This window comes from Sycon ciliatum, chromosome 4, assembly GCF_964019385.1.
Source record: "Sycon ciliatum chromosome 4, ocSycCili1.1, whole genome shotgun sequence".
NCBI lineage: Eukaryota > Metazoa > Porifera > Calcarea > Leucosolenida > Sycettidae > Sycon > Sycon ciliatum.
This window is the reverse complement of record NC_088646.1, coordinates 24244629-24270676: the sequence shown is the minus strand read 5'-3', so window position 1 is coordinate 24270676 and position 26048 is coordinate 24244629. Positions and strand designations below refer to the sequence as shown.

At 46.9% G+C, this 26048-nt stretch overlaps 1 protein-coding gene and 1 long non-coding RNA gene across 2 annotated transcripts; both read right to left on the bottom strand.

Annotated features, from left to right (window-relative positions):
* Window positions 1-204: 204 nt before the first annotated feature.
* On the bottom strand, window positions 205-5925 carry LOC135813668 (ras-related protein Rab-43-like). The gene is made up of 3 exons (XM_065326712.1): window positions 5608-5925; window positions 1962-2126; window positions 205-1694 (listed from the first exon to the last, which is right to left on the bottom strand). The coding sequence occupies exons 1-3, from the start codon at window positions 5785-5787 to the stop codon at window positions 1350-1352; spliced, it is 690 nt and encodes a 229-aa protein (XP_065182784.1). The 5' UTR covers window positions 5788-5925; the 3' UTR covers window positions 205-1349.
* Window positions 5926-7339: 1414 nt separating this feature from the next.
* Window positions 7340-9057, bottom strand: LOC135813667 (uncharacterized). The gene is made up of 3 exons (XR_010553078.1): window positions 8697-9057; window positions 8439-8604; window positions 7340-7902 (listed from the first exon to the last, which is right to left on the bottom strand). It is a non-coding gene; the product is annotated as an uncharacterized LOC135813667 (long non-coding RNA).
* Window positions 9058-26048: the final 16991 nt, after the last annotated feature.

Here is a 26048-nt window from a genome sequence, read left to right as displayed (position 1 = left end):
TTGCACACTCTTGATTATCTACTCTTGCCCAAAGGCATAACAAATACATTTACAACTCCCTTGTCTGAGTAATTCTGAAAAGCAAGCAACGTAAATAGCATCGTTGTTGAACAGCCCACTTACAAACAGTCTAACACACAAACACACACACACACACACCGAGCAAGCACACGCACAAAATACACATAACACAACACATGTGGTTGCAGATGCGACAAGTCATTGTGCATCCAATGCTAACCTCGGCTACAGCGTCAAGAAACAAACAAGGTGGGCACAAGAATTATGTACAGCAGCGAGATGCACCCTGCAATGAACGCATGAGCACTCCAATAATTTACAAGAGCCACGGTGCTAAGAGACACCGGTAAACAACGAAGAAACTACAAGAACTAGGTTTAAAAACAGCAACAACATGATCAAAAAGTAGGAGAATAATAAATTACAAGAGGATCAAAATAAAATATGCTGCTTCCAGCTACCTAGTCAAGAGGGGGAGGGGGAGAGAAACAAAAAGTAGTAACGGTAAAATAATAATATAATTATATTATATTATATGTATATCTTGACTAGTTTGAGGATATGGATATGTATATGTATATACATCTGCACAGAGCATCAACTCTATAATAGTGCACGAGGTTCTAGAGAATAGACAAAGCACCTTCAGCTCACGGGCACAAGAGACACTATAGTTGTTGTATGTGGAGTCACATTTTGCCGTGTCGTGGCGTGTGTGTGCACGTGTGGTACTCGGTCTGTTCCGACTGGGCAAGCTATTTCACTGACAAGAAAAGACGCGGACATGGAGGACGGGCTAAGTCGTCGGTTGCGGCGGCAGTGGGTGGTGCGGCCTTCAGAGGTGCGAGGATAAGTCTGGGGGTGGCCGACACACCTCCCTATCACCACCACCACACAGGTGCGGTATGGCACACAGCATGGCGCAGTGAGCGGGAGCTCAGGCGAGACGATGAAACTCGTAACAGATACTAAGGGCCAGAGAGATATCACAGACAGCTGCAATGTCGAGGTGCCATACAGAAAGGTGGCTCTCAATGAGTAGTCTACGTGCAGGAAGATGATGTTACCAGGCTCTAGCAGACTGCTACTCATGGACAGTCAATGGACAGCTTGCTGGATAGCGTTGGGTATGGTTGTCATTGGACGACTACATTCTGTTGAAGGTTACCTTCTGGTGAGTACCAAAATGGCAACTAATTCATGCTTCCGCACACTTCCCGCAGACACACAGCGAGGTGATCATAGGAAACTAGGAGCACTGCTGATACGGGTGTCTATTCTCTTGGACGGCCAACCAATCAAGGAGAAGAAATTGAATTCCGCCAGTGCTAGCATTGGCAGTTGCGCTGCTTGGGCTCGTCGTTGAGGTTAATGACAACTGGCACGATGTGCCGCTTGCGATAGTGTATTACATCTTCACCGCCGCTATCACATTCGCTGTCGGACTGCCCTAGATCTTCCACCCTCATACCATTCATATGACCGGTGCTGTGGACTGACAGCAAGTCTTTCGTCAGCGTGTGGAAGATCATCTCCACCCCAGAGTTGTCCTTGGCCGACGCCTCAACAACCGATGTGACCTTGTTGTCATTGGCAAACTGCAGCGCTGTTTCCTTGGAAACCATTCTCTGATTGCCCGCATCCAGCTTGTTGCCCACCAACATGCACAGTGTCTGAAGAACAAAGGGAAAGATAGACGGTTCTAAAGACCAACAGTACACAATCATCAAGTACCCAAATCACAACACGTTCTCTCATAAACGGCCGTCCACACCAAAGTTACGATTCATAATTCTAAAATTGTCCAGCACAAGCTGCCCTGCAACTCCATGGGAATAATGCAAAGAAGAGCGTTCACATTTCCAGCAAGAATGGGGATCCAACAACATGTTGCGAACCTCAAAACAAGAGTTTTAAGTTGGAGTGAATGATAGCCTTACCTTTGGCGAGGAGAACCGCCTTACATCCGCCAGCCATCTTGCAGTAGTGAAGAATGAGCCCTCGTTGGTAATGTCATACACGAGAATAGCTGCGTGCGCGTTGTGGTAGAAGCTATGCGATACTGACTTGAAGCGTTCCTGTCCAGCCGTATCCCAAATGTGCAGCTGAAATCCAGCACCAACACACACATGTACAAGCGTGCACATAAACACAAGTGCCACTAATGTTGTCAGCGGTATGTGTGTGTGTGTGTGGGGGGGGGGGGGGGGGAGTCATGTAAGAATCCAAGTACCGGTACATGGAAACGAGCATGAAAATCCAAAATAATCCCAGCAAGCTGAGGACCCCATACAAGTAGATCTTCTGCTTTTTACTTTTCCTCTTTTCCTGTCGCCCCATAGTACAGTTCTGTGTGCTTCTGAATGGGCTGTCAAAACGTCAGAGCTATCCCATTCCATGATGGTTACGTGTAGTCGCGTTGAAGTTGTTGCATTTAGTGACCATCCGCGGTGCACAAAGCCGTCTTTCTACTCTGCTTTTTTTTTATAGACAGGTAACTAGGTAGTCTTTCGGTACAGGTCTGGCTAGATGTTGTGACATAGTCTGTGCCACGGTCTGTGGCCAGAGTTGACTACAGATGGATCCTGCAGTGGTCGATTGGCAACAAGTTAACGGTAAGTACATGTATTGATTTTCAAGGAACAAATTGGTCTAAGCATTTTAACCTACGGGCGACCTCCTTCGTGACATTTATTTTAAAGGGGGAGTATACCCTAAAATTAAATTTCACCAGTTGTAGTCTTCAGGGTGCTGAGTCTAATGGTCTTGGTGCGAGGAAGCGGAGACGCTCTCTTCCCCCTTTATTCCCAAACAAACACGCGCACTTCCACCAAAAAAAAAACTGGGTGACTGCGCCCTACTAGATAGGGATTTGTATGCAAAAAGTCACTAAAAACGCCGTTCGAACATGGTTGAGTAAGCGGTCATGTGCTCATGCGTACACCAGTCGCCTGGTCACCGTGCCTGCAGGCTACAATTTTCACACCATGGTTCAACTCAAAGGTTCAAAGCAGGGAGTTGTAAGAGGCTTTTACGACTCCCTGGTTCAAAGGTTCAACTCGAGTGACAGGAATGGGCCCAAACAGGCTGTAAATTGTAGCCTGAACTTAGGCTGAAGGCACAATGACCAGGTGACTGGTGTACGCATGAGCACGTGACCGCTTACTCAACCATGTTCGATTGGGAATAAGGGCTGAACGCTGCATCGCAGCCTTTTCGGACCAAAACCAGTTGACTCAGCGGCCAAAAGACTACAACATATGAACCAATCGCGGTCATCCGTGCTTTTATAAAAACGAAACGGCGTTTTTAGTGACTTTTTGCATACAAATCTCTATCTAGTAGGGCGCAGTCACCCAGTTTCGGTGGAAGCGCGCGACTTCGATTGCGAATAAAGGAGGAAGGGAGCGTCTCAGCTTCCTCGGACCAAGACCATTAGGCTCAGCACCCCGAAGACTGCAACTGGTGAAAATTTGATTTTAGGGTATACTTCCCCTTTAATTATTTTCACCCCCAATCTAGAACCGGTGACACTCAGAGTTATGTGCCTTGAAAGTAGCAATGGTTGGTGGCAAGTGCATCTCAATCGCAAATCTCACTCACAAAGCACAGCAGTAAGCGTGAAAATCAGAGACATGTGTCTTGACTCAAATATCGCTGTCCCTAAGCTACTGTAGTGTCTTGTATAGAAGCCTGTTTTGAATACAAGCCTGATTTGTAAGATACACTGTCAGCGCATAAGCCTAGTTTAGTATTGACATACACAGAGATACGTGGTTTGAATAGAAGCCTGACTTGAATAGAAGCCTAGCACTGACATCGGCGTATACGGCCGTAAGCACCTGCTTTTATACGCGACATTACGGGTATGTAGAACTCATTGTACATGTAGTCCTGTCATACATGTCAGCAAGAGTACAAAAGGCAGAACTAAAAAATTGAGATTTCTGGGCCCACGCACCAAAATAGAGCCGAAGGAGATTTTCTTTCTTTCGAACAGTGGACGTTCTGATCGCGTGATCCACGACTAATACAGCTATGCAGTGTATCTACACCAAACCCTGTGATATTTCCGTCAAATCTGTCATAGATCTTCTCGACTCAGCTCAGCCGCGTTCTTTGCGGCTGAGCATGCACTAATCAAGTGCACTACGAGTGTTGTAGAAGCACTCACGCTGTTGACATGCACAGGCGTGGAAGACCTGGGCTAAGCTGTACCACAGGCGTGGAAGACCTGGGCTAAGCTGTACAAAGCCGGAAGTGCAACATGTTTGTTACGACTCGAAGTCGGCAGCACCTGCAGCGCTGTGCCAGATTTGCAACACAGGGGGCTCAGGCCTGGGCCGTTGTTGGGTGAAATACAAAGATTGGATGGGTAAACCAAGAACCGTGTACTGTGAAATATGTATAGGATATTGACCAAGACGAGGTCTATATCCTATTTATCACGATTCCTTTGCCATAGCCCCAAAATTTGAACCTTTAGGAGCTATTTTAAGCTTTTAAGTATAGCATTTGTACTATAGTGTACATAGGCTGTTGCCTATTTTGGGTACAAGACTGTAAGAACAACAGGGTTCAGCATCTGCAGCACAGTGGCCGGGTGGTATTAGGGGTTGTTCGAGATTTATACTGTTGTGTGTTCGAGTCCTGCTTGTTCTCTTCCTTTGTCTTCTTTTTTTCAAATTTTCTTTTTGAAGTGGAGAGAAAATTTCTAAGTCCCTCCGAAGTCGAAAGATTACAATGCCTAAGTGGTCGATACAAGCGGTCGATATTACGGCGATATGGGTAATAGGGAGGTTTCGCTCTACGGAATTACGTATGAAAATAACGTATGAACTGCACGGAATTTTCATACGTAAAAATCAGAGCTGTTGGGTTTCGCGCTCTACGTGATTTCTCCACGACTGCTCAACATGCGTTGTTGCTTTGGAGATGCGTTGGCTGCATGCGCCCACCGTATGCACCATGAACCGAAACCGTGTTTTCCATCATATTTTGCACGTGGTGTACGGTGTGTGTACCTTGTGTTTCGCGCGGCTTGAATGTTGCCATGGACAAATGCGGAAAATGCGAAAAAATATTTCAAAAAGTCCTACGGAGGACCCAACGTAGGAAAGAGCTTTCCTACGGAAATCCGTAGAGAGATTTACGTATGAAAGTTGCCCTCGCTCCCCGGCGCGTACGACATACGGATTTTCATACGTAATTACGTAGAGCGAAACCTCCTAAATATAGGACCAGTCAAGGATCACAAGAATTAGTGGAGGTCGATATAGAAGAGCTGTCCATTCAGCATGCAATCCATGCACAGTAAAAAATTCGCCTACAACAATTTCACATGGGTGCTGCCCGGGAATCTCGATAATTTTTGGTCTCGCCGAACCAGGTTTAAATGTGCTGTATACTCTTGATTGTGAGTAGATCGAAAAAATATATTAAATTTTAGACATACTCGTACTCATGTTCACTTGGCAAACCCTGACTGAGCGTCTGCATGCTCGCAACTAGTTGTCCTTGTAGTGCATTACAGTGTAGTAATAGTATGTGTGGCTCGCTACATGTACTTCAACTGACTGAGCTTACCTTGACCACTTTGCCTTCCATCTCCACCGTCTTTACGATAAAATCCACTCCGATTGTACAGCTGTGGTGCTCATTGAATGCTCCATTCTTGAAGCGCTGCAGTAAGGACGTTTTCCCCACCATACTGTCCCCGATCACAACGATCTTGAAGAGGAAATCATACGATTCTCCGTCCGCCATCCTGCTGCAGGAAGAAGTTTTCCATACAGACCGTTTCAACCACGGGAGGACAAGACTGTGTGATTTGCTCCACTACAAATCGAACTGACTTCTTTGGAGTTTGGTGCATGTACTTTCAACTAACGTGTTACTTCACGAGTCCTTCAGTTTCCTGCTCGACCTCCTGGGTCGTTGATACAGATTTGCGGAGGTACCAGCCCGCGAACTATCGGGAAAGCGGTTGTACTCTTGAAACTGTCGTCGTGAAACCATGTCTTTCAGACTTTGCCGCACCAAACCTTTGGCTTTGCGCTCGAAATCTTGCGTAACTCTACGGTCGTATCGAAGTCATGCAGAGTTTCTGTGAGATTCAACAACGACGTAACGTTTGCGGTTTCCAAATCACCACACCCTGCACGCGTGTTCAAAAGCATCGCCCGGATCGCGAGTACTAGTACACAGTGCAGTGTAGTTTTTGGAACACTTGGGAAAAAATATTCATTGTGTTTATTTTGCCCGTAAAAGAGGCTGTTGTGACAAAACCCTGTAGTACTCGAGTGTTGGTCTAGGAATGCGAGGTACGAGTCTCGTACGAGCCAGTATATCGCGGTATATTTAGTAGGGAGGTTCTGCTCTACGTGTTGGGAACGCGACGCAAAGAATCACGCGAACTTTCTTCGCGTTCCCGTAACGTATGGGGCTGTTAAGTGTGACGTCACGGCTCCTTCGATACGCATAGCAACGGAGAGCACTGGGGACAAACAAAAGTCGCGTCCTCTGGATGGAACCAGATGTCAAGGGCAACAGCATCTAAATGACTGGAGAGACAGTTGTTTTTCTTTGCTTTTTCTTCAAGCGATTGTTGTCGCTCTTTACTCATTGTTTTTTCCTCTACAAAACTCCTGTAGTCGTCGAGTGCCTTCATGATGGCTGTGAAATTGGCTGCCCACAGTAAAACTCCGTGTTTGAGAGTGCTTTGAAGATGTTTCGCGTCCTGATGGATCAAAGTATGAGCGCTCCTTGTGGATTCGATTATATATAGGTGAGTTGTTCAAGAAATCAGTGTCTTCTTTCTGTCTCTGCCCTCACGCTGGCACAATATCAGCCTCTATATCCATGACAGCTCGTACCTCCCGTAAACTGCATGACTTAGATATATTTTCGCCCTCCGTGGTGATTGAAGACCCATGGAAGAATTTATTATGTTCAGAATGATGTCCTAAGAATATAAAATAAAATAATTCTAGGGAATTGTCATAGGGTATTTTTGGAAGGATGGAGACAGAGAGAGAGAGAGCACTGTTTGAAGCGTTTGTCTCACTGTAATTACTCCAGATTATTGAATGTTGTATGATCTACTCTATATTTTCCATAATGGCTTTTCCTGATTTGCGGGATCTCTTCTTTTGCTGTTTGCGTGTTTACAGGAAGTGGCTGTCTGGTGTAACTGCACCAGATCCTGGGGAAATTAAGTCAGATGCAGAGGCAGGGTCGTCCAGTGATGCAACACTGCCGTTCTGTGTGCAACGTTACCGCTAATACCCCCGGCGAAAACACAAAAAAGACAAACACGTGAAAAGACTACAGTATTGACCGTTCTGCTAATAAATGCATGACTGCTCCGACAGTCGATAATCGAAACACAGAGCACCAGCATGATGTTTTCATATTGGGAACCATACAACAGCTCAATTCTCAAGCCCAAAAATTGATGAATACAAATACTGAGCGACGCAACAAGAGGTCATCCGGCAACCAAACAAACCTGGGTCTAATGCACTGAATAGTCCTGAAATACGCAGGCCAGACAAAGCAGTGCAAGCACATAATGTTACAAGGTACATGCATTGCAGAACAAAGTGTAACCAAAGATACACAGGGTTATAGCTGCACACTTGTGCATGTGCTCGCTCAGCCCAAGAACACACGATCATGATGATAGAAACAATCCGGGGGAAACACGCTAACACCGAAGTAAGCATCAACACGTAAATAGTGCAGCTCTGAAAAAATTACATTGACATGAACATTGGTGTGTCGAGTAGTATCAGGCTTGAATAATCATCCAACCAAGACTTCATCAGGTCCCAGACGCTGAGATCGCACGCCGAATGTGAAGTTCGTCTAGCCTTGAACCTGTCGCACAAGGCACACATATATGGCAAAATGACATCCACTCTGATTATTTCCAGAGGCCAATCATGACAGAACACAGAAATGAAACCACGGGCTCAACCAAGTAAACGCAAAGGAAGTTAGTCAAAATAATCCATGCAGTGCTCTTTTAATTGCAGCGCTGATTGCAGTGTTGCGTCGTAGCCCGATACCCGCTGAGCACAGACACAACTCCATTCGTCAGGGGCAAGACATACTCTTTTGGAATAAAGTCATAAAGTACAGCGTTCCAATGACATTACGGACACCTCGTGTAAATGCATGGTCTGTTCATCTGGCCGACTCGGCCACGCATGAGAGTGTGTGCATGTACATGCGCGCGCTTGCGCGCGCGCGCACACACACACACCATGTATTCGGTGCGTATGGTGTACCAGTTGCGGGACAATGAAGATGGAATCATTATCATGATGTTACATGTACGTCTACAGTGTATGTTTGAGTGTAAAGTAAATTTTATTTTATTGCACATTTCTTCGACACAACTAATTACTTACTTCACATGTTCGCATTTCTCATAATCGATCCACCTGCACTCCGTATCAGTCGAGGAAAAATTCTCCCAGATATACACTTGTCACCACAGCCATGTGATGACATTGGGATGGGCCCCAAGCAGTGCACGATTGCACTCTCTAGTTACAATAAATTTGGCCAGATTATCTGTGAAGACAAAATGCAATGCATAGCGCCAATCGATGGATGAAGAGAGAGTTTGTAAATACCCATATCTTTCCACTTGTTCAGGAGCTTACCTTTTGGAGTTCACATCGTTTACACGATCTCTCATGCTGTCTTGCACCTTGGTTTTGTTGACCATGGATACGCCAACCCAGAAAACATTCTACAGGAGCTACTAATGCAGAGCGTTTTTCACGCTCGATCTCGGCGAACTACCTTGTCACGCCAATAAAATCCTCCGTGACACTTGCTACAGTCACAAGAGACGTCTCAGTAAGGTAATGAGCACGACAACATCGTCGAGATCAAGGACAAAGAGAAAACAAAACACTCACTGAAAACAGCAAAGAAGAAACGAAGAAATGTACACGATTCCTATATGTTGCCACTGACAACTGGGTCGGTGGAGACGACGCTACTTTTGTTTGTCCCCAGTGGGATTGTAGTGACTTCGTACATGCATTTTTGTATACATAAATCATTTTTCGTAAAAATGGCCCCTGTATATATTTTCTCGTGAAAGAAATAAACATTCTCTTTGGCCCCAACTTCGTTGTGGTCTGGTTGGCCATTGTAGCCGTCATGGTTGACGTAAAACACCATAATTGGTGACCCCTGACACTGCGCTGAGTCGGAATTGCTGTATGGATGGCATGGAGCAGGCCATCGCGCCTTCGACCTCCGCGGCCCAGATTGAGCAGGCGCCGAAGCCCACGACCTCACCAGCCCACCATCCGCCGGTCCGCCGATCCGCCGATCCGCCGATCAACCGCCAAGATCTCCTAGCCCGCAGCCGCCTCTGACAAGATCAAGATCCGTCCTCCTCTGTCACGCGTACGTTTTTCCTTGTTCTTTTCTCTATTTTCTTTCTCTGGACTGCCTCTGACACGTTCTTCCACCTCTGTCACGCATGTTTCCTCTTTCCCTTTCCTGCATTTTCTACCTTGTTTCGGACCTTGTGTCCACGTGTCATACAACGGTATTCCACATGCAGCGCATATTTTTTCTCTTTGTACAGTCTTTCTCTTTGTACAGTGTATTTTTCTTTCCCGTCTTTCCGCTTTATACTCTTCGCTCACTCTTTCCTTTCCTTTCCAAGATTTTTTTTCCGTTTGGCGTTCTTCAGCAACTGCTCTCGGCTTCATCTCTGGTGGGGGTGTAATGTAGTGACTTCGTACATGCATTTTTGTATACATAAATCATTTTTCGTAAAAATGGCCCCTGTATATATTTTCACGTGAAAGAAATAAACTTTCTCTTTGGCCCCAACTTCGTTGTGGTCTGGTTGGCCATTGTAGCCGTCATGGTTGACGTAAAACACCATAATTGGTGACCCCTGACACTGCGCTGAGTCGGAGTTGCTGTATGGATGGCATGGAGCAGGCCATCGCGCCTTCGACCTCCGCGGCCCAGATTGAGCAGGCGCCCAAGCCCACGACCTCACCAGCCCACCATCCGCCGGTCCGCCGATCCACCGATCCGCCGATCAACCGCCACGATCTCCTAGCCCGCAGCCGCCTCTGACAAGATCAAGATCCGTCCTCCTCTGTCACGCGTACGTTTTCCCTTGTTCTTTTCTCTACTTTCTTTCTCTGGACTGCCTCTGACACTCTCTTCCACCTCTGTCACGCATGTTTCCTCTTTCCCTTTCCTGCATTTTCTACCTTGTTTCGGACCTTGTGTCCACGTGTCATACAACGGTATTCCACATGCAGCGCATATTTTTGCTCTTTGTACAGTCTTTCTCTTTGTACAGTGTATTTTTCTTTCCCGTCTTTCCGCTTTGTACGCTTCGCTCACTCTTTCCTTTCCTTTCCAAGATCTTTTTTTCCGTTTGGCGTTCTTCAGCAACTGCTCTCGGCTTCATCTCTGGTGGGGGTGTAATGTAGTGACTTCGTACATGCATTTTTGTATACATAAATCATTTTTCGTAAAAATGGCCCCTGTATATATTTTCTCGTGAAAGAAATAAACTTTCTCTTTGGCCCCAACTTCGTTGTGGTCTGGTTGGCCATTGTAGCCGTCATGGTTGACGTAAAACACCATAGGATCGTTGTTATGCGTATCGAAGGAACTGTGACGTCATCACTTAACAGCCCCATTAAAAGAAATGCTGCTGTCTACGTTTCACCTAGAGTAGAATAGTAGTAGTAGAATTTATTATTTTGATAGGGAAGGCCCTACAGACGTTGCCGTCTTGTTACAGGGAACCCTAAGTGCTCTTTACAGAGCGAAACAAAAACGGATAGATGCTCAACCTGACGACACGAGACAGGCAGAGAATTCCACCTATCAGCGCCAAGGAAAGAAATGGAGAACATGCCATATCTAGAGAAGTCACGTGGAATGTGTACTTGGTATTTCCCCTTCCATATTTGGCAGTTTTCTGCATGCAGTTGATCGATACCCAGCAAATCCGTACGCATTTGCTCTGCGTGTGCCACAACGTAGAGAACCCCAGCTGCATCTCCGCGTAGAAATCTGGAGCCAAAACACGTGAAGCCGTAGACTCTAACCCAGACACGTACGTAGATCTACGAGACGCTAGGGGGGTCGGATTTCAGTTGCCAGCACTAGAGAGGTTCTGCTATACGTGAAACATAGAGAAATCACGTAGAGAGCATGGTGTACGTGTCTTTTTTTCTTTTCTTTCGAGGTGTACGTACACCTCGAAAAAAAAGAAAAAAAAGACACGTACACACCTGCTCTCTACGTGATTTCTCTACGTTTCACGTATAGCAGAACCTCTCTAGTGCTGGCAACTGAAATCCGACCCCCTTAGCGTCTCGTAGATCTACGAATCGCTAACGCGGCTAGCGCACCGCTAGGGGGGTCGGATTTCCGTTGCCAGCACAGTAGATCTACAGTCAGTGCAGTGTAGATCTACCAGTACATGTAATCATGGTAATAGCAAGAGTACGTAACCCTTACTGGGGGTTATGTAGTAGTAGTAGTAGTAGAATTTATTATTTTGATAGGGAAGGCCCTACAGACGTTGCCGTCTTGTTACAGGGAACCCTAAGTGCTCTTTACAGAGCGAAACAAAAACGGATAGATGCTCAACCTGACGACACGAGACAGGCAGAGAATTCCACCTATCAGCGCCAAGGAAAGAAATGGAGAACATGCCATATCTAGTGGTAGCAGCGGGCAAAGAAAGTGAAGAGAATGATTGCCCTCTAGTGCGCCTCTCGGTGCAAGTAGCAGCCGACTGGAGGGTGAACATTGAGGAAAGAAGAGGACTTGTAAGCTGATGAATACAGCGGAAAACAAAAATAAAAAGCCTCAAGTTGAGACGAGATTCGAGGGAGTATAACTTAGCGTGCCGCAAAACAAAGACAGTCGGGGTACGGCGAGGGAGACCAAAAACCTGTTTCATGCTGATATGACTTAAAGTAACAAGGCGAGAGTATAAAGATGGTGTAAGACAGTGAGCATACGACGAGTTGCTGGCGTATTCAATAGTGGATTGGATGAGGGATAAATAAAATATTCGCTTAGTTGTGTGATCTACTGTACGGCGGCAGCGGCGGAATGCTCCTATCTTCTTATAAACAGATGTACATACATGGTTGACTTGATCCTCAAAGGTGAGGTGTTGGTCAATAATGAGGCCAAGATAACGCGCTGTGGCAGAAGGTCGAATATCGACACCACCGCATGCAATGGTAAGATCCGGCGGAAGAGGCAGAGCCTTCTTCCGAAGCACCATGAACTTCGTTTTCTGGGCATTCAAGATGAGACCAATGCTTCCAAGGTACGTATTTAGTCTGTTCAACTCACTTGTCAACTTGTGCTGAAGTTCTCCAGTAGACTGACAGTGTATATAAAAGGCGATATCGTCAGCATACTGTTGGGACTCTGCGTGGCGAAGTACCGTACTCCAGGGACATGTCGCACGTACAAAGAGAATAACAGAGGCCCTAGCACCGACCCTTGCGGAACGCCTCGTGTACAATGTGTCTCGTCTCCTCTGTTATTTCCAATGTTCACCTGTACTCTTGGTAATACTAGTAATAGCAAGAGTTCTTGGTAATACTAGTTGAGAACGGCACAACACCATGAAGTAAGAGTCAAAGCAAAAAGACAACCCACTTTCGGAAATAAAATAGTACCACTAATAGAAGTGTGCGGAGTAGTATCCAGATAGCACACGTAACCAGAAGCACATACTCTCGGTCACGCGGTGGTACTAAGTACATACACAGTCAGTAGTCTGCTGAGTAGATCTACCCTAACTCCATCAAAACAATCATTACATTTATACTTCAACCAGGAGTACAGTCATAGCCCTAGCTCTCCCCATGTCCCCTGGGCCTGGCCCTGGGCCTGCGCTGCCTGCAATATCAGTTGTGTACCAAGATGTTGCGCAGTACACTGTAGTGGGTTGCATCTTTATGCAATGAAAACTTTTCTTTATTTATCAGAAGTACTGATGTGGTCTAAAATGATGGGAGCGAACCAGTGTGAAGACTGAAGAGTACATAGCCAGGTATGCACTCTTACAGGTATGCCAATGAATTCAATGAAATCATTCTAAAACATGCTTCGAAGTATGTGTATGCTAAACAAGGAGGAAAGTTTCCTTCAGCCAGCGGAGAGGGCTCAACACAAAAACGTGGAGCACCATTACACACAAAAGGCACAAAGAAGGTTTTAATGGAGTTCGTTGTAACTCCGAGTTTCTTGCACAATTGTATGCTAAATACTCGTATAGTATTCTACTGAGTGGCAACACAGTGCATGTGTTGTGCAACTCAATACTATTGAAACGGCTCAAGTAATGACACGACCATAACCTAGCCTGGTGACACCGCTAACAGTGACAGTATTGCCGGCTGTGCTTTTGGCAAAAACCGTGTCCTTTCACTCACACGTACCGTATGCATAACTCGAGCACACAGAGATGTTTAAACGAGTTGTTTTTGTAAGAAGAAGGATCGAGTTGTGGTGGAGCTCAGCAAGAACTAAAATCTTGTCTCATTGAAAAAAATTTCCGACATCACTAATTTTATACTGTAATAGCAATAAAGAGAACAAATTCTGCAGTCATCGCCACACTACAACGAAGTCATGAAAGTTTATCTTTGTAAGCAGAAGAAACATGTAGTTGCGTCAAAATTGTTTTCGTAGGTGCACAGCATGATTGTTTGTCTCACTACACAGTTTTAGCGTTATAATTATTAGTTTCTCACCCGCCGTTGCACTTAGCTCTCACTTCACTTCTATTGTCTCACCTTCCCTCATTCCATTTTGGCACTGTATTTTGTTCTCGCATCATTGAATGTATATTTAATCATTGTTCAGCATGGTTACTCTTCAGTCACGACTTTCCACTGATGAATGTGACAAGAAAATTAATTCTGGTAAACTTTCATGACTTCGTTGTAGTGTGGCGATGACTGCAGAATTTGTTCTCTTTATTGCTATTATAAAATTGTTGTCTCCACGTCGATTATTTGCATATTTTAAACATCACTAATAAAAGAATTTTCATCCAGCGCATGCGCCAAGAGTGAATAGCAACTAAATAGAGCGGTTGTCAGTTGACAACCCCCCTTTTATTTACAATGCAGTTGCGTGATGTCCACCACTTTCTGAACGAAATATAAAATTACTTGTAGTATAACACTAAGGGAAAGGAAAGTGCACTACTGAACATACATGTACTAGTACACTGTACATGCATGTGAGAACATGAAATAATGGGCCCACACCTGATAAGTGTTGGTTGCATTCACTGGTGACTACGATTCAGGGGGCGTTGGACACGCTATGGTCACTACGGTACTGGCCGTACCACACTTTACACACCGTGACTCAATAAAAATGCACTTATTCGGTCTCCGAGTTTCGAAATATTTCAGCCCCAGTAAATTGCACTAGGTGTCTGGCCATACCACCCTAAAGTATCTTCCGACATTCCTGACAGTAAAGGTAAAGCTCTCGTAAATAGTGGCGTGGAATAAATAAAATAATAGAATAAACGGTAAACAATCGTGCACTCTGGTACATACCCAATCTCTGGACAGCTAGCTGTTTCCATCTTGCCAGGTCTCATCAGCGGAGTTCAGATTGACGGACTTCTGGCACGTATTTATTATATACTTACAATCATGAATGAAGTACCGAGAGCACATGGCTATAACTTATAGCCTATAGGTACTTTGAGTAGTAACAATGCAGTACTTTTCTGCAGAGGCTCATGGGACATAAGAGCACCCCATGGTAACTGGCATTATGCGAAGTGCACTGATCGCCTCAAAACATTTCGACCAGCCGGCCATGCACCAAGGGATGCCACATAGTAGAAATCGGCACTGTCACCCACCTCCTGGAAGTTTGGCCCAGTTTGGCTGGGATCAATCACAAAGCTGTACAGACCAGCAGCTTCTGTTTCACCTTGTACGTGTGTTGCGTTGCTCCAATTCACCAAGTCAAATGAGAAATACATCTGATGATTAGTGCCCAGGATTACGTAGCGCTTGTAGACTGAGCTGAAAAATATTGTGGAATGAGTCATGACCGACGGTAGAACTGGCTTGCAGGAATGTTCTGCGGGGTTCGGGTTCTCCCACCAGAATGCTTGCATCCTTGCCGAGAAGTCTTTGCCATTCCAGCCCCTCCATGATGCCGGGTCGGTGATGTCCGCTGTTCGCATGATGCAGACACCTTGCTGCTGCGGACCATATGGCTCAGGACCCCAGAGGGCCGATATCGTAGCATACAGATAACCTTGGTATTGCACAATGTTTCCGGGAGCTCGGAATGCCGGCATGTATGGCGGCTTCCGTCGGACGCTTGACTCATTGGCCGGTGGGTACGGCATGGCTGCCACTACATGTGCTGGAGCTGGTGCAGCGTGCTGAAACGTCAGTCCGCCGTCGGTGCTCTTGAACAGCGTGGTAGCCACGTACAAGCATATGCCCCCAAACCCTGCAGTGGTGTTGTGGAACTCCATGTCAGTCAACGCATACACCACACCATCCTTTTCCGACACCCACGGACTGAACGGCATTTCGTGACTGGAGAACAAGCTTGTGTTCATAGACCGGGTAGAGTTGCAGTACACATGGCACGAGTGCTTCAAACTATCCAATTCTGCACCTTGCTGACCTCTGGACCCAGTGCCTACTGAGGCGAACTGCAAATACAGGCGGTTCTTGGGAGAGCGGAAAGTTCGCGGTGGTCCGTCGGCCACATCGTAGCTGAGACGTTCCAATCCATTCGGACAATGGTCGGTTGTATAGTTGTAAACAACAACAGCTTCGCTGGAAAGGGTGACCTTAGGCGAGAAGGTTTCGCCACCCGCTATGGCCGACAGCACTATCATTACCAGTAGATACATCACGACTTTTCAACAAGAACCAATGGTTCATAGCAGGGGGTTTATAAGTAATTATTAGTTATGCGACTGCCTGGATCATAGCCTAAATAGTAAAGAAACCAGGGCTGCCGAAAGCCGGTCGAGCGCAGTGTTGCAAGGAAACGTTCTGTGATAACGGTTGAACATACTACACTGTACATGTAGTAGAATCCCGGATCCAACCGATGAATGAATCCATTGCCCCCTGCAACGGCCCAGCCGTAACACAGGCCAGACAGCAGCGCTAGCGCGTAGTAGCGGCCAACATAAAACAAGGCTCACAACGCACACTAGATCTGAATGCAGCTTCGGATCCTGGGGTTGTTTGACTTTGAGGATCCAACAAATATGGTACATGATGTACATGTACATGTACACCCCCCCCCCCCCCCCCCCCCTATTCGCTCTCCATTAAAAAAAACTAATGATTGTACTGCAGGAGGAGCCCCACCCCAGTGTAATCCCATTACAGTCAACTTCGCGTATAACGTCACTCGGCGGGGCATCAGAAAAGTGCCCTTATTCGCGAAGCGTTCTTACATGTACAGTATACCCGAAAAGTCTCACTATTATGTATTACAGTTAGATGGGACTTTGCTCTGGGCAAGGAAATTCTGTCGTTATTCGCGAATTGTCGTTATATCCGCAGTCGTTGTTAGCGAAGTTGACCGTACATACAGGGATACCAGAACATGTGCATGTACCCAGGAGATGTGATACTCATGATGATTGTGTATCACATGAGCCATTCCAGCTAAGCCAAACATTCCATGATGGAACTTATCATTGGTCGGCACATAATTCTGTAAAACACTATTCGTAGTGAAAATGAAATCTGGACTGATGTGCTTGAACGCTAACCGGCTTTGATCACTAGTACCTCGCGTGCGGCGCAAGGTCGCTTGGCCTTTCGCCCTGCCAGCAAACAAGCCGAATTTCCAAAAGATTTGCCACAAGTGTTGCCCATAGATCCTTCTGCATGCACAGTACACCAGCACAGGCCCCGGGCTTTGATCATTCCTGCACGTATAGGAATTGTCAATATCTTACTGCAGTACTACTGTCATGTACATGTACTAGTATCCCACTCGACTTAGGCTTTCTTACAACAGTACACACACTACATACAATGTATATGCAATGTACTGCTAACAATCTCAGAAAACTGCCCATCAAATAATTGTGAATTGAAAAAAAGGAAGTTTTTCATTAGGTTGACGTAGATAAAGGCATCACATATGTATTGCAAATAGCGGTATACGTACACATGCCCTCTGCCATTTGTGCTATTGAGCACCGTATTAAATTGTGAACAAAGGAATAACCGTCAACTTTGTGCGCATGTACACTGTAGGTCACTGCAGGTCACTGTAGATCACTGCAGATCACTGCAGGTCACTGTAGGTCACTGTAGGTCACTGCAGGTCACTGTAGGTCACTGCAGGTCACTGCAGGTCACTGCAGGTCACTGTGGATCACTGCAGGTCACTACAGGTCACTGTAGGTCACTGCAGGTCACTGCAGGTCACTGCAGGTCACTGCAGGTCACTGTGGATCACTGCAGGTCACTGCAGGTCACTGCAGGTCACTGTAGGTCACTGTAGGTCACTGTAGGTCACTGCAGGTCACTGTGGGTCAGCCAACAAAGTCAGTAAGGTACGGGTAGCTCTCCAGGTTGATGTTTTCCTTGGCAACAGACCTTGGTAGATCGGCCGGAGATGATGACACCGGAATGGTCAGCTGTGCTGAGGACAGACCGTCACTGGTTGCGACGACTACAATGCTCTCCGGCTGGCTTTCGCACGCACTGGACTGCACTCGCGTGGGCCCCTGATCGATATCTATGCTACCGATGAGGTCACGATGGTCGCTGACGCAGTCCACGGCAACCTGAAAGATGGCACGTGCCATGCCACCGTACACTGGCACATGATCGCTCTTAGCATTCTGGTGGCAGTTGTTGTCGCCGTTGCCTACGCCGATCAGCAGAGCTTCTCCCTGCAGCACCTTGAACGTCACATTATGCGACGAGTTTGACATGAGTACTCCGTTGTCATCAACAACACTAGCACGCACCAGAGCCGCGTCATGACCATCCAGGACTAGCTTAGAACCTGTGCCTGTTGTCGGTGAAGGAACATCGAGCTCCAGCTTGATGGCTACCGCAGTCTTGCCTTTGAGCACGGTGTGTGTACCGACAATGCTAGAGCTGGCATCATAGCTAACAGCAGTGATATTGTTAAAGCTAATAGTCGGAGCACTTGAGCGACCCCCGCCGACCCACCGAGTAGATTCCTTGCACTTGTCTTTAGTTGAAGATCCTATGAAGCAGTTTTTCTGCTCGTTCTTTGTGAACTGCCAGATTAAACATGTTTCATCCGCACAACAAGCAGCCTGGCATTCTTCAGCAGACACTGCAGCCTGGTAGTGCAGTCCGTGGCATTGAACATTGGACAGGTTCTGAGGGAAGTGGCAGTCACCACTGACTGCCACTACAACAGGTTCTCCGGTTCCAGGCGAGGGCTGTCTGCCACCCGACTTGCCATCAAGATACACTTCAACCTGTGTTCCTGAGGTCAGGACAGCAACAGACCCAACGATTGACTCGGGCAGATCCAGTATCCTGGTCAGGGATTCGGTGGAGACTGGTGGTCTCCCATGGTCACTACTGTCAACCATGACAAGCCAGTTCAACACATACCAGTAGGCATGAGGCTTAGGAAAGCCTGCCAGATCGAAATTGCCAAACGATGACGTCACGGAGGGCCATGCGTGACTCTCGCCATAGTAATCGAACAGGGTCCACACACCGAGGCTACCAGCAACATACGGTAGCAGTCCGGGTGAGTTCTGGTCATGCATACATGTTGTGGTGTCAAGCCGATGCAATCTCTGAGTCTGGCAGCTGCAACATTCAGATAGAACAAGGGGCGTGCTTGGCTCCGCTTGGTGAAACTTCTCGAATGAGGAATTGCCCGCATGTGACATTCCCTGTATGTCCAGACCGGATGTTTTCCCGTTGGCGGCTGTGGGACGCTGCGGATCGAGGCCTTTGGCTGCGGCACGGAATGCTAGACCAGTGTTGTTTGTGCTCTGCAGACATTCGTACTCGTTGCAGAAGCTCCACATCAGTATGCTAGGATGGCTGCGATCTCGCTTCACCATGTCGTGCATTGCACCGACATACTCGGGACCATAGTCTCTGTTCTCATCCCAAGTCAGCACACCTAGAATGTCCAGAAAGTCATACAGAGCGGGCAGGTATGGGTTGTGCGACATTCTCCAGAAGCTGCCGCCAACGGCACGCGATGCCTGTGCACGGAAGAGGTGGATGCGATCAGGTATGGCAACGCCAACACCCGTGAAACTGTTGTGATGAGAGAAGCCGCGTAGTTTGAAACTTTCAGAGTTGAGCTCCAGGCCGGCCGAGCTCCAGACGGAGTTGCGAAAACCCGTGCTGATGTTGACGTTGTCGATGACTGTTGATGCCCCATCCAGTGCTTGTACGCGTACCACGTACAGAGTCGGCGTCTGAACTGACCAGAGTGAAATACCAGTAGCATGCAGTGTAGCACTAACTAAAGTCGTAGCATTCCCGGCCACTCTTACGCTCGCGCTGGTATTGGATGCAAGCACTTTACCAGCAGAGTCCAGAAGATTAAACAGCACACGTACAGTGGACACTGCTGACTCACCACCAGTTGTTTCTAGTTCTGCAGAGGCCTGGATTACACTGGGTGTACTGCCAGCACTGCTCACCTGCGGCGAGACAAACACTCCATCGTGCGTGAAGTGCGTATGACCAGTGCGGGTCAAGTGCGTTCGCCGATATATGCCGCCGCCCTCGTACCAATGGCCGCTCCCGAACGTGGCGTCCACGCGGACTGCGATAACGTTGCTTTCACTGTTGCCGTACTGCAGACTGGTGATGTTGTCGAGTCGCACTGTGAACCCTGTGTAGCCATCCGTGTGAATCTGCACATACTGACCATTGACCCAGGTTTGCGCTGCGTGAAAAACGCCCTCGAAGTGCACGGCAATGTGCGAGCCTTCCCAGTCGGCTGGCAAGTGGAAGTGCTTCCGGTACCACGACACATTCCGAGGCAAATAGCCATGATGAGTGTCATCCATGTCTTCGAAGTCCCCAGACACAACAAAATCATGTGGCACATCGACCACCTGCCATTTTGCATCGTCCAATGCACGCTGGGCAAAGTCGTAGCTGTTTCGAATTGCTGGAATGCTCTTGCGCTGACCTCCGTCGGGGAATACCGGTGCTGCTCCATTCCCGGCGGCGCTACCCTTCTGTTTGCTGCACACAGCGTCTTGTCCGCCATGGAAGCAATGCTTCTGCCCATCCTGCTGCCAAACGAAACAACCTCTGCTGTATGCACAGCCCGTCATGCAGTCTCCAGCTGTGAAGCGGTTCGGATTGTGCTCCATGTTCGTGCAGGCCGTGTAGTTGCTGATGTCGGCGAAGCCGGCCTCGCCGGGGCCGGGCGCTCCATCCGGTGCGTGTCCGTGACGAAATCGCCAGCCGTAATCGAACGTAACCACAGTGCGAGGCGATGGCTGGGCTAGCTGGTGAACATGGTGAAGGGCTTCTTGATCTTGCTTTCGAAACACAGCCGCTCTCGCACCGTGCTCAGCAAGAAGACACGCTAGGAAAGGGAGTGCAACGAACATACACAAGCACCAGCGGCTTGCCATGGTTGCCATGCTGCTGGTATCAACGAAACACATAAACAAGAAGATCTCGACGTGCACTGCCTATTCTATACGGTATCTCAGACTCGGAGGCTAAGCAAAGACTTCAAATCCACGGCTACAAGTAGCGAGACAAAATCTTCGAGAGTGTCAACGACTTGGAAATGTTACACACATACAAACACACACAACGCGTTAACGGTGGTCAAGCCCATTCAAACTACCGTATTATCTCTTTTATTATAATATAAGCACGGTCCTTTATTTGAGACCAGGGAGTCGTATAGACCCGGGAGGCGACACGAGGCCTTCCGGGCCGACTTTGATTGACTCGCGGCACTTTCTCCCACTTTTCCCTCAGATATCCCCGGTGCATGCCCTGAGTTATAAACCAACTACTCCGCGTACTTATGCCATGGGACTTTGGGAGTGCATGGGGAACGGACTCGTGCAGGATCGATAGGATCGTGGGAAATCGTAGCTCGAAAAGAAGAAGAAGAATGAACTACTTTTCCAAGTAATTAGTTGCATCTGATGATCGTGATTGAGGCAGAGAGTGCTGCTGATCGCGATCCAGATCCGGGTCAAGAATCACCTCCTGATCCTAAGGAAACCTCAGCTGACGTAGATCTACGTTCTCTTCGCGTGAACGCTCAGTCTGTATTGGCTTGGGCCACAGGTATGGTTTGAATTCTAATTTTCTATGTTATTATATTTTTCAATTTGTCTTGAAACTTTCAACCTTGCTACTTAGCGGCTTCTGATCTGGTGCGCGTACTGCATAAAAAGTTGCGAATAATCATGAATTGGAAGAAATACTTGTGGGTTGATAGAGTGCAGTACTTGTTCAATGGTTTCTACAGAGCGTTCCGAATCCCAGCCGCTAAAAACCCACAGTATGCAAGAAGCTTGCGTTGCAAAGCTGCTGTCCCGCCTGACTGCGGAGAAAGAAGACTCGTTTATGGTTGTTCTACAGCCGCTGCTGACGTCCTTCAGCTCTGTCCTGCTCCCAGCTGCAGATAGGCCTGGATTTCAATGAGTCGTGTCCCAACTCCGGTGTGAACGATTTCCCGACGTCAAGACGAAGTGGGGTCAAGTCATGGGTGTTGCAAGGAAGCTATCACAAGATGATCCGGTATTGAGCGGTAGGTTTTGTAAAGCTGCTCTAACATTTGGATCCTATAAATTATAACATTAAATTATTATTTGTATTCACGAAGCCATGCCCAAGACGTGCGACATAGCGTGCGTTCGTGTGTATGTGTGTGCGTGCGTGTGTATATTGTGTGCGTGTGTGCGCGCTTGTGTATGTCGTTAAATGCCGCCAGAGCACCCCTACCTCCGGAACCATTCGAGTAGATCCATTTGGGGAGGGGCGGATGGGCGAATCCTGCTTGCCGCATTCAGTACTACATGAAAAAGTACTAACCCTAAGAAAACTGTGCGTGCGTCTCGTACACCCAACAAAAGTCAAGAGCTGGGAGTCGTACAAACCCATCAAAACCCTTGGGTGTGTGCGATCTCTGGTCAAGAGGGTGGGAACTGTTGCGTACATTTCCAACCAGGTCGTAGACGCGTCTGCAGTACAGTACGACCTCACACTTCACATAGTCATACGAGGATACAACTCTATTGATAGATAAGATAACGTGCTTGTAGATCTCTGCCATGCCAAAGTTGCATTCAGTAGAGGTAGTAGTCTCTGTCAAACGTGTTTGCCATTGGCTCACGGCACTTGTAGCAGCTGATCGGACGATGCAAATGGACTCCCTGTCCACATTAGCTGGTTCTTGATATGCCTTCGAAAATATACCATGGCACGCACTTTCCACTGTTGTTACATAGGGCCGGAAGTGTGTTGTCCTGAGCTTGCCACGATACTTTCCGATCTGTTCATCTCCTCTCTTTGTTAAGTTGAAATTATTTGAAGAGCTGATGGCTGGTAACTTGCTGGTCAGCTGGTAGGAATACGTTTGCAAGTGTTGCTGCTGATTTGTACGTTGAATTGCCGGAGTGACGTGGGCTTAGTAGTCTTCCCCAGCAATGAACTGAAGAGTAGCATGCGTATTGAATTCTCTTGTTGCCGGTTCATCGGCCCCTCTCCATGACACCGGACTAGACTGAATTACTGGCGTCCCTTCATCGGCCTGCTTTTCGCCTCGAACTTCACGAGTCTTGAAATCTGGACCCAACATAATAAAAGTGGGACTCATTTGCGCAGGTCAGACGATAAATTGATGCAATAAGGGGTCATCGCGAAAGTGATTAGTCATCCCTGAAAAAAACATTCATTTCGTACTCGGACCTCCTCTCCACCCTCCAAAATGAATGGACGACGAAAATCGCATGCATGTACATGTGTATGCATAGCGTCAGTCGACTGAGATTTTAGCTCCCCCCCCCCCCCCCCCCCCCTGGAACGATCTTCGTTTCAGGGACGACCAAAAACTTGTGTGACCACTGACTTTCTTTCTCTGTTATCAAGCAGTATGCATTATTTGTAACAGTAATTACTTGTCTGTGTCATGTGGATGCATTGTCTTATTTCCTTTTTCAGGCTACAGTACAACCAAGAGAACGAAATGTAGGTCGTTGCCATCTTCTATGTGCCATGCGTTACCTGATGTGCCAGCCTGCTATGTCGGATACTGCTAACCATGCACCGACTAGGCGCCAGGCGCGAACTGATGGTGGTGGTGGTGGTGAGAAGGAGAGCTCTGTGCCAGAATAACTTTGCAGTTTAGAGAGCTTGTCTGGGCAGGCGTGTATTTACCCCCATATTGCCAGGTGTGTATTTACCACCATATGAACCAACCATAAGTGCAGTTGCAGTGGAGTCTTCAACTTCATTCTCCCGAGTCAAGCTCCTTGTGAAGACATCTAAGAAGAAGATTGCCTGATGAGTCCAGCCGGGACGAAAGGTACGTCGCAATCAAGCTATGTTGTTGCTGTGTCATCTGCTATGCGCCATACGCTACCTGATGTACCAGCCTGCTATGTCGGACACCACTCACCCTGCATCGACTAGGCGCCAGACGCGAACTGATGATGGTGGTGGTGGCGGGAAGGAGAGCTCTGTGCCAGAATAACTTTTCAGTTTAGAAAGCGTGTGTAGGCAGGTGTGTATTTACCGCCGTATGAATCAACCACAGTACGATCAGCTGACGTTATAACTTATAAGGATGATCTCGTGCAGCGATATTATTGATATTTTTTAAGTCTTTTCTAAGGACTCTCCACTGCAGCGTTTTCTTTCCACTCGGTTCTCTTCTTTTCATCGCTCAGCTTGCACTTGCAATGCTTATACATACTGATCAATCCCGTTCAATTTTCCGTACATTTTTCTCAAAATCCATAGCGCGGACGAAGTAGTGATTTTCCGTACAAATATGGAAAATACGGAAGGTTGATAGCACTGTGTTGAGGCAGCTATTGTTGACTTTATTTGGAATTAATTCTGTCGTATTTGCACACATTCCTGAGTACATTGTATTACTACTAGCATCCAATGTGTGTTATCTGTGCGAGCTTCTAACCTTGTGAACATTCACCGAAGGTTCGGTTGGTGGCGCACAAGATCTTCCGGGATGGCTCTTGCGGGCTCTCAGCCCTGCGTTCACTGCATAAAACTTGGCAGAACAGTTCAAGTTTCAATTTAGGCCATTTCCTCACTCTGTGACTCCCAATATTTCACATGTGCAATGATTATAAGTATTGTAGATCACTGGGACAGCGCCACTTTGTTAGCCGATGTTAGGGTGCGTTCTTATATTCTCTAGCTTCTAGAAGAAGAAGAAAAGAGAAGTCGAAGAAACTGGGATTACTCAAGAACGGGTCTCGAAGAATTCGGAGATATTTTGCACATGTCAAGCAAAATAAAGCGTCAAAGGGGCCGCGATCTTGAGTGATGAATGTATGTGCGTATGCGAAAAGGGAAATGCGTACACTCATGATGAACACGTGGCTTTTAGTCGTAGTTCGCATGCGCTGATCCCAAACCGCGGGAATCTCCAAGTTTCAACCACCTCTGAAGCTTGGAGAGCTCGGAGAGCTTTGGAGAGCCTCCTAAAAGTCGGAGAGGATATAAGAACAGCTCTCGAACTTTTCGGAGAGTCTCCAACTTTCCCGAGAGGATTTAAGAACGCACCCTTAGTCCTGAAGAAAAATTGACTTCATTGCCCTAAAGGTGAGAAGAAATTGGGACTATTTGTGAAGGAAAACTTTGGAAAATGTAATTTCGAATAAAAGTCATTTCGTTTATCTGGATAGGTCCAAAATTTCACAAATGTGCAATATAAGTATTGTAGATCACTGGGACAGGGCAACTTGGTCTGTCGAAGTTAGTCACGAGGAAAAAAATTACTTCATTGCCCTAAAGGTGAGAACAAATTGGGACTATTTGTGAAGGAAAACTTTGGAAAATGTAATTTCGAATATAAGTCATTTCGTTTATCTGGATAGGTCCAATATTTCACAAATGTGCAATATAAGTATTGTAGATCACTGGGACAGGGCAACTTGGTCGGTCGAAGTTAGTCAAGAGGAAAAAAATTACTTCATTTCCCTAAAGGTGAGAAAATATTGAGGCAATTTGTAAAGAAAGGATTACCTCATCTTAGGTGGTCAAAGTGCCTCAGAGTTCGAGTGGCAGTGCAAAGCCGGTGAGTAAGCCAGTGAACAAGACCCTTTATTAGTGAACTCCTCAGCGATGGCCACAGATGGCTGTATTTCGGCAATGGAGATCGAAAGTCTGACCACAATTGTTCAGCGAAAGGACGAAGACGACGCTATGTACGGATTTCCCGCGCGCTATGGCCTATGTACGGACTTGTCCCACACCGAGCAGGTCGTAATATTTTGAATCGTTGAGTCGATCATGGTTGTGCACAAGTGATGCGCGTGTCGCCTCCCGGGTCTATACGACTCCCTGTTTGAGACCTCATTTCAGAGGCATGTTGCCATGGCCAGACACACACATTTCAGGGTTTTTTCGCCGGTACAGATAATGAATTTACACAGGGTGCTTATAATGAAGGCTGAGCACTTTCTTTTTTGAATGCCGCCCCAAGGTGTTCTATTTTTGGAGACGTGCTATTGGAGACTGTGCTTATGTTAGAGATAATACAGTAAAACTCGGCACTGAGTCGGCAGGCCTACATCATCATGATCAGTATACAAGGTATAACTAGTAGTATAACTGCAATGCATGCAAACGTAGAGAAAATGAATGCAGGTACATTGTACAGGGATCTCTCATACCTATTGTAGCATATTATAATTATAACCCAATACTTCTACTAGTTCAAGACTAGTATTAGATAAACCTTGTTATAGTTCACAAATAGTGTTAGAT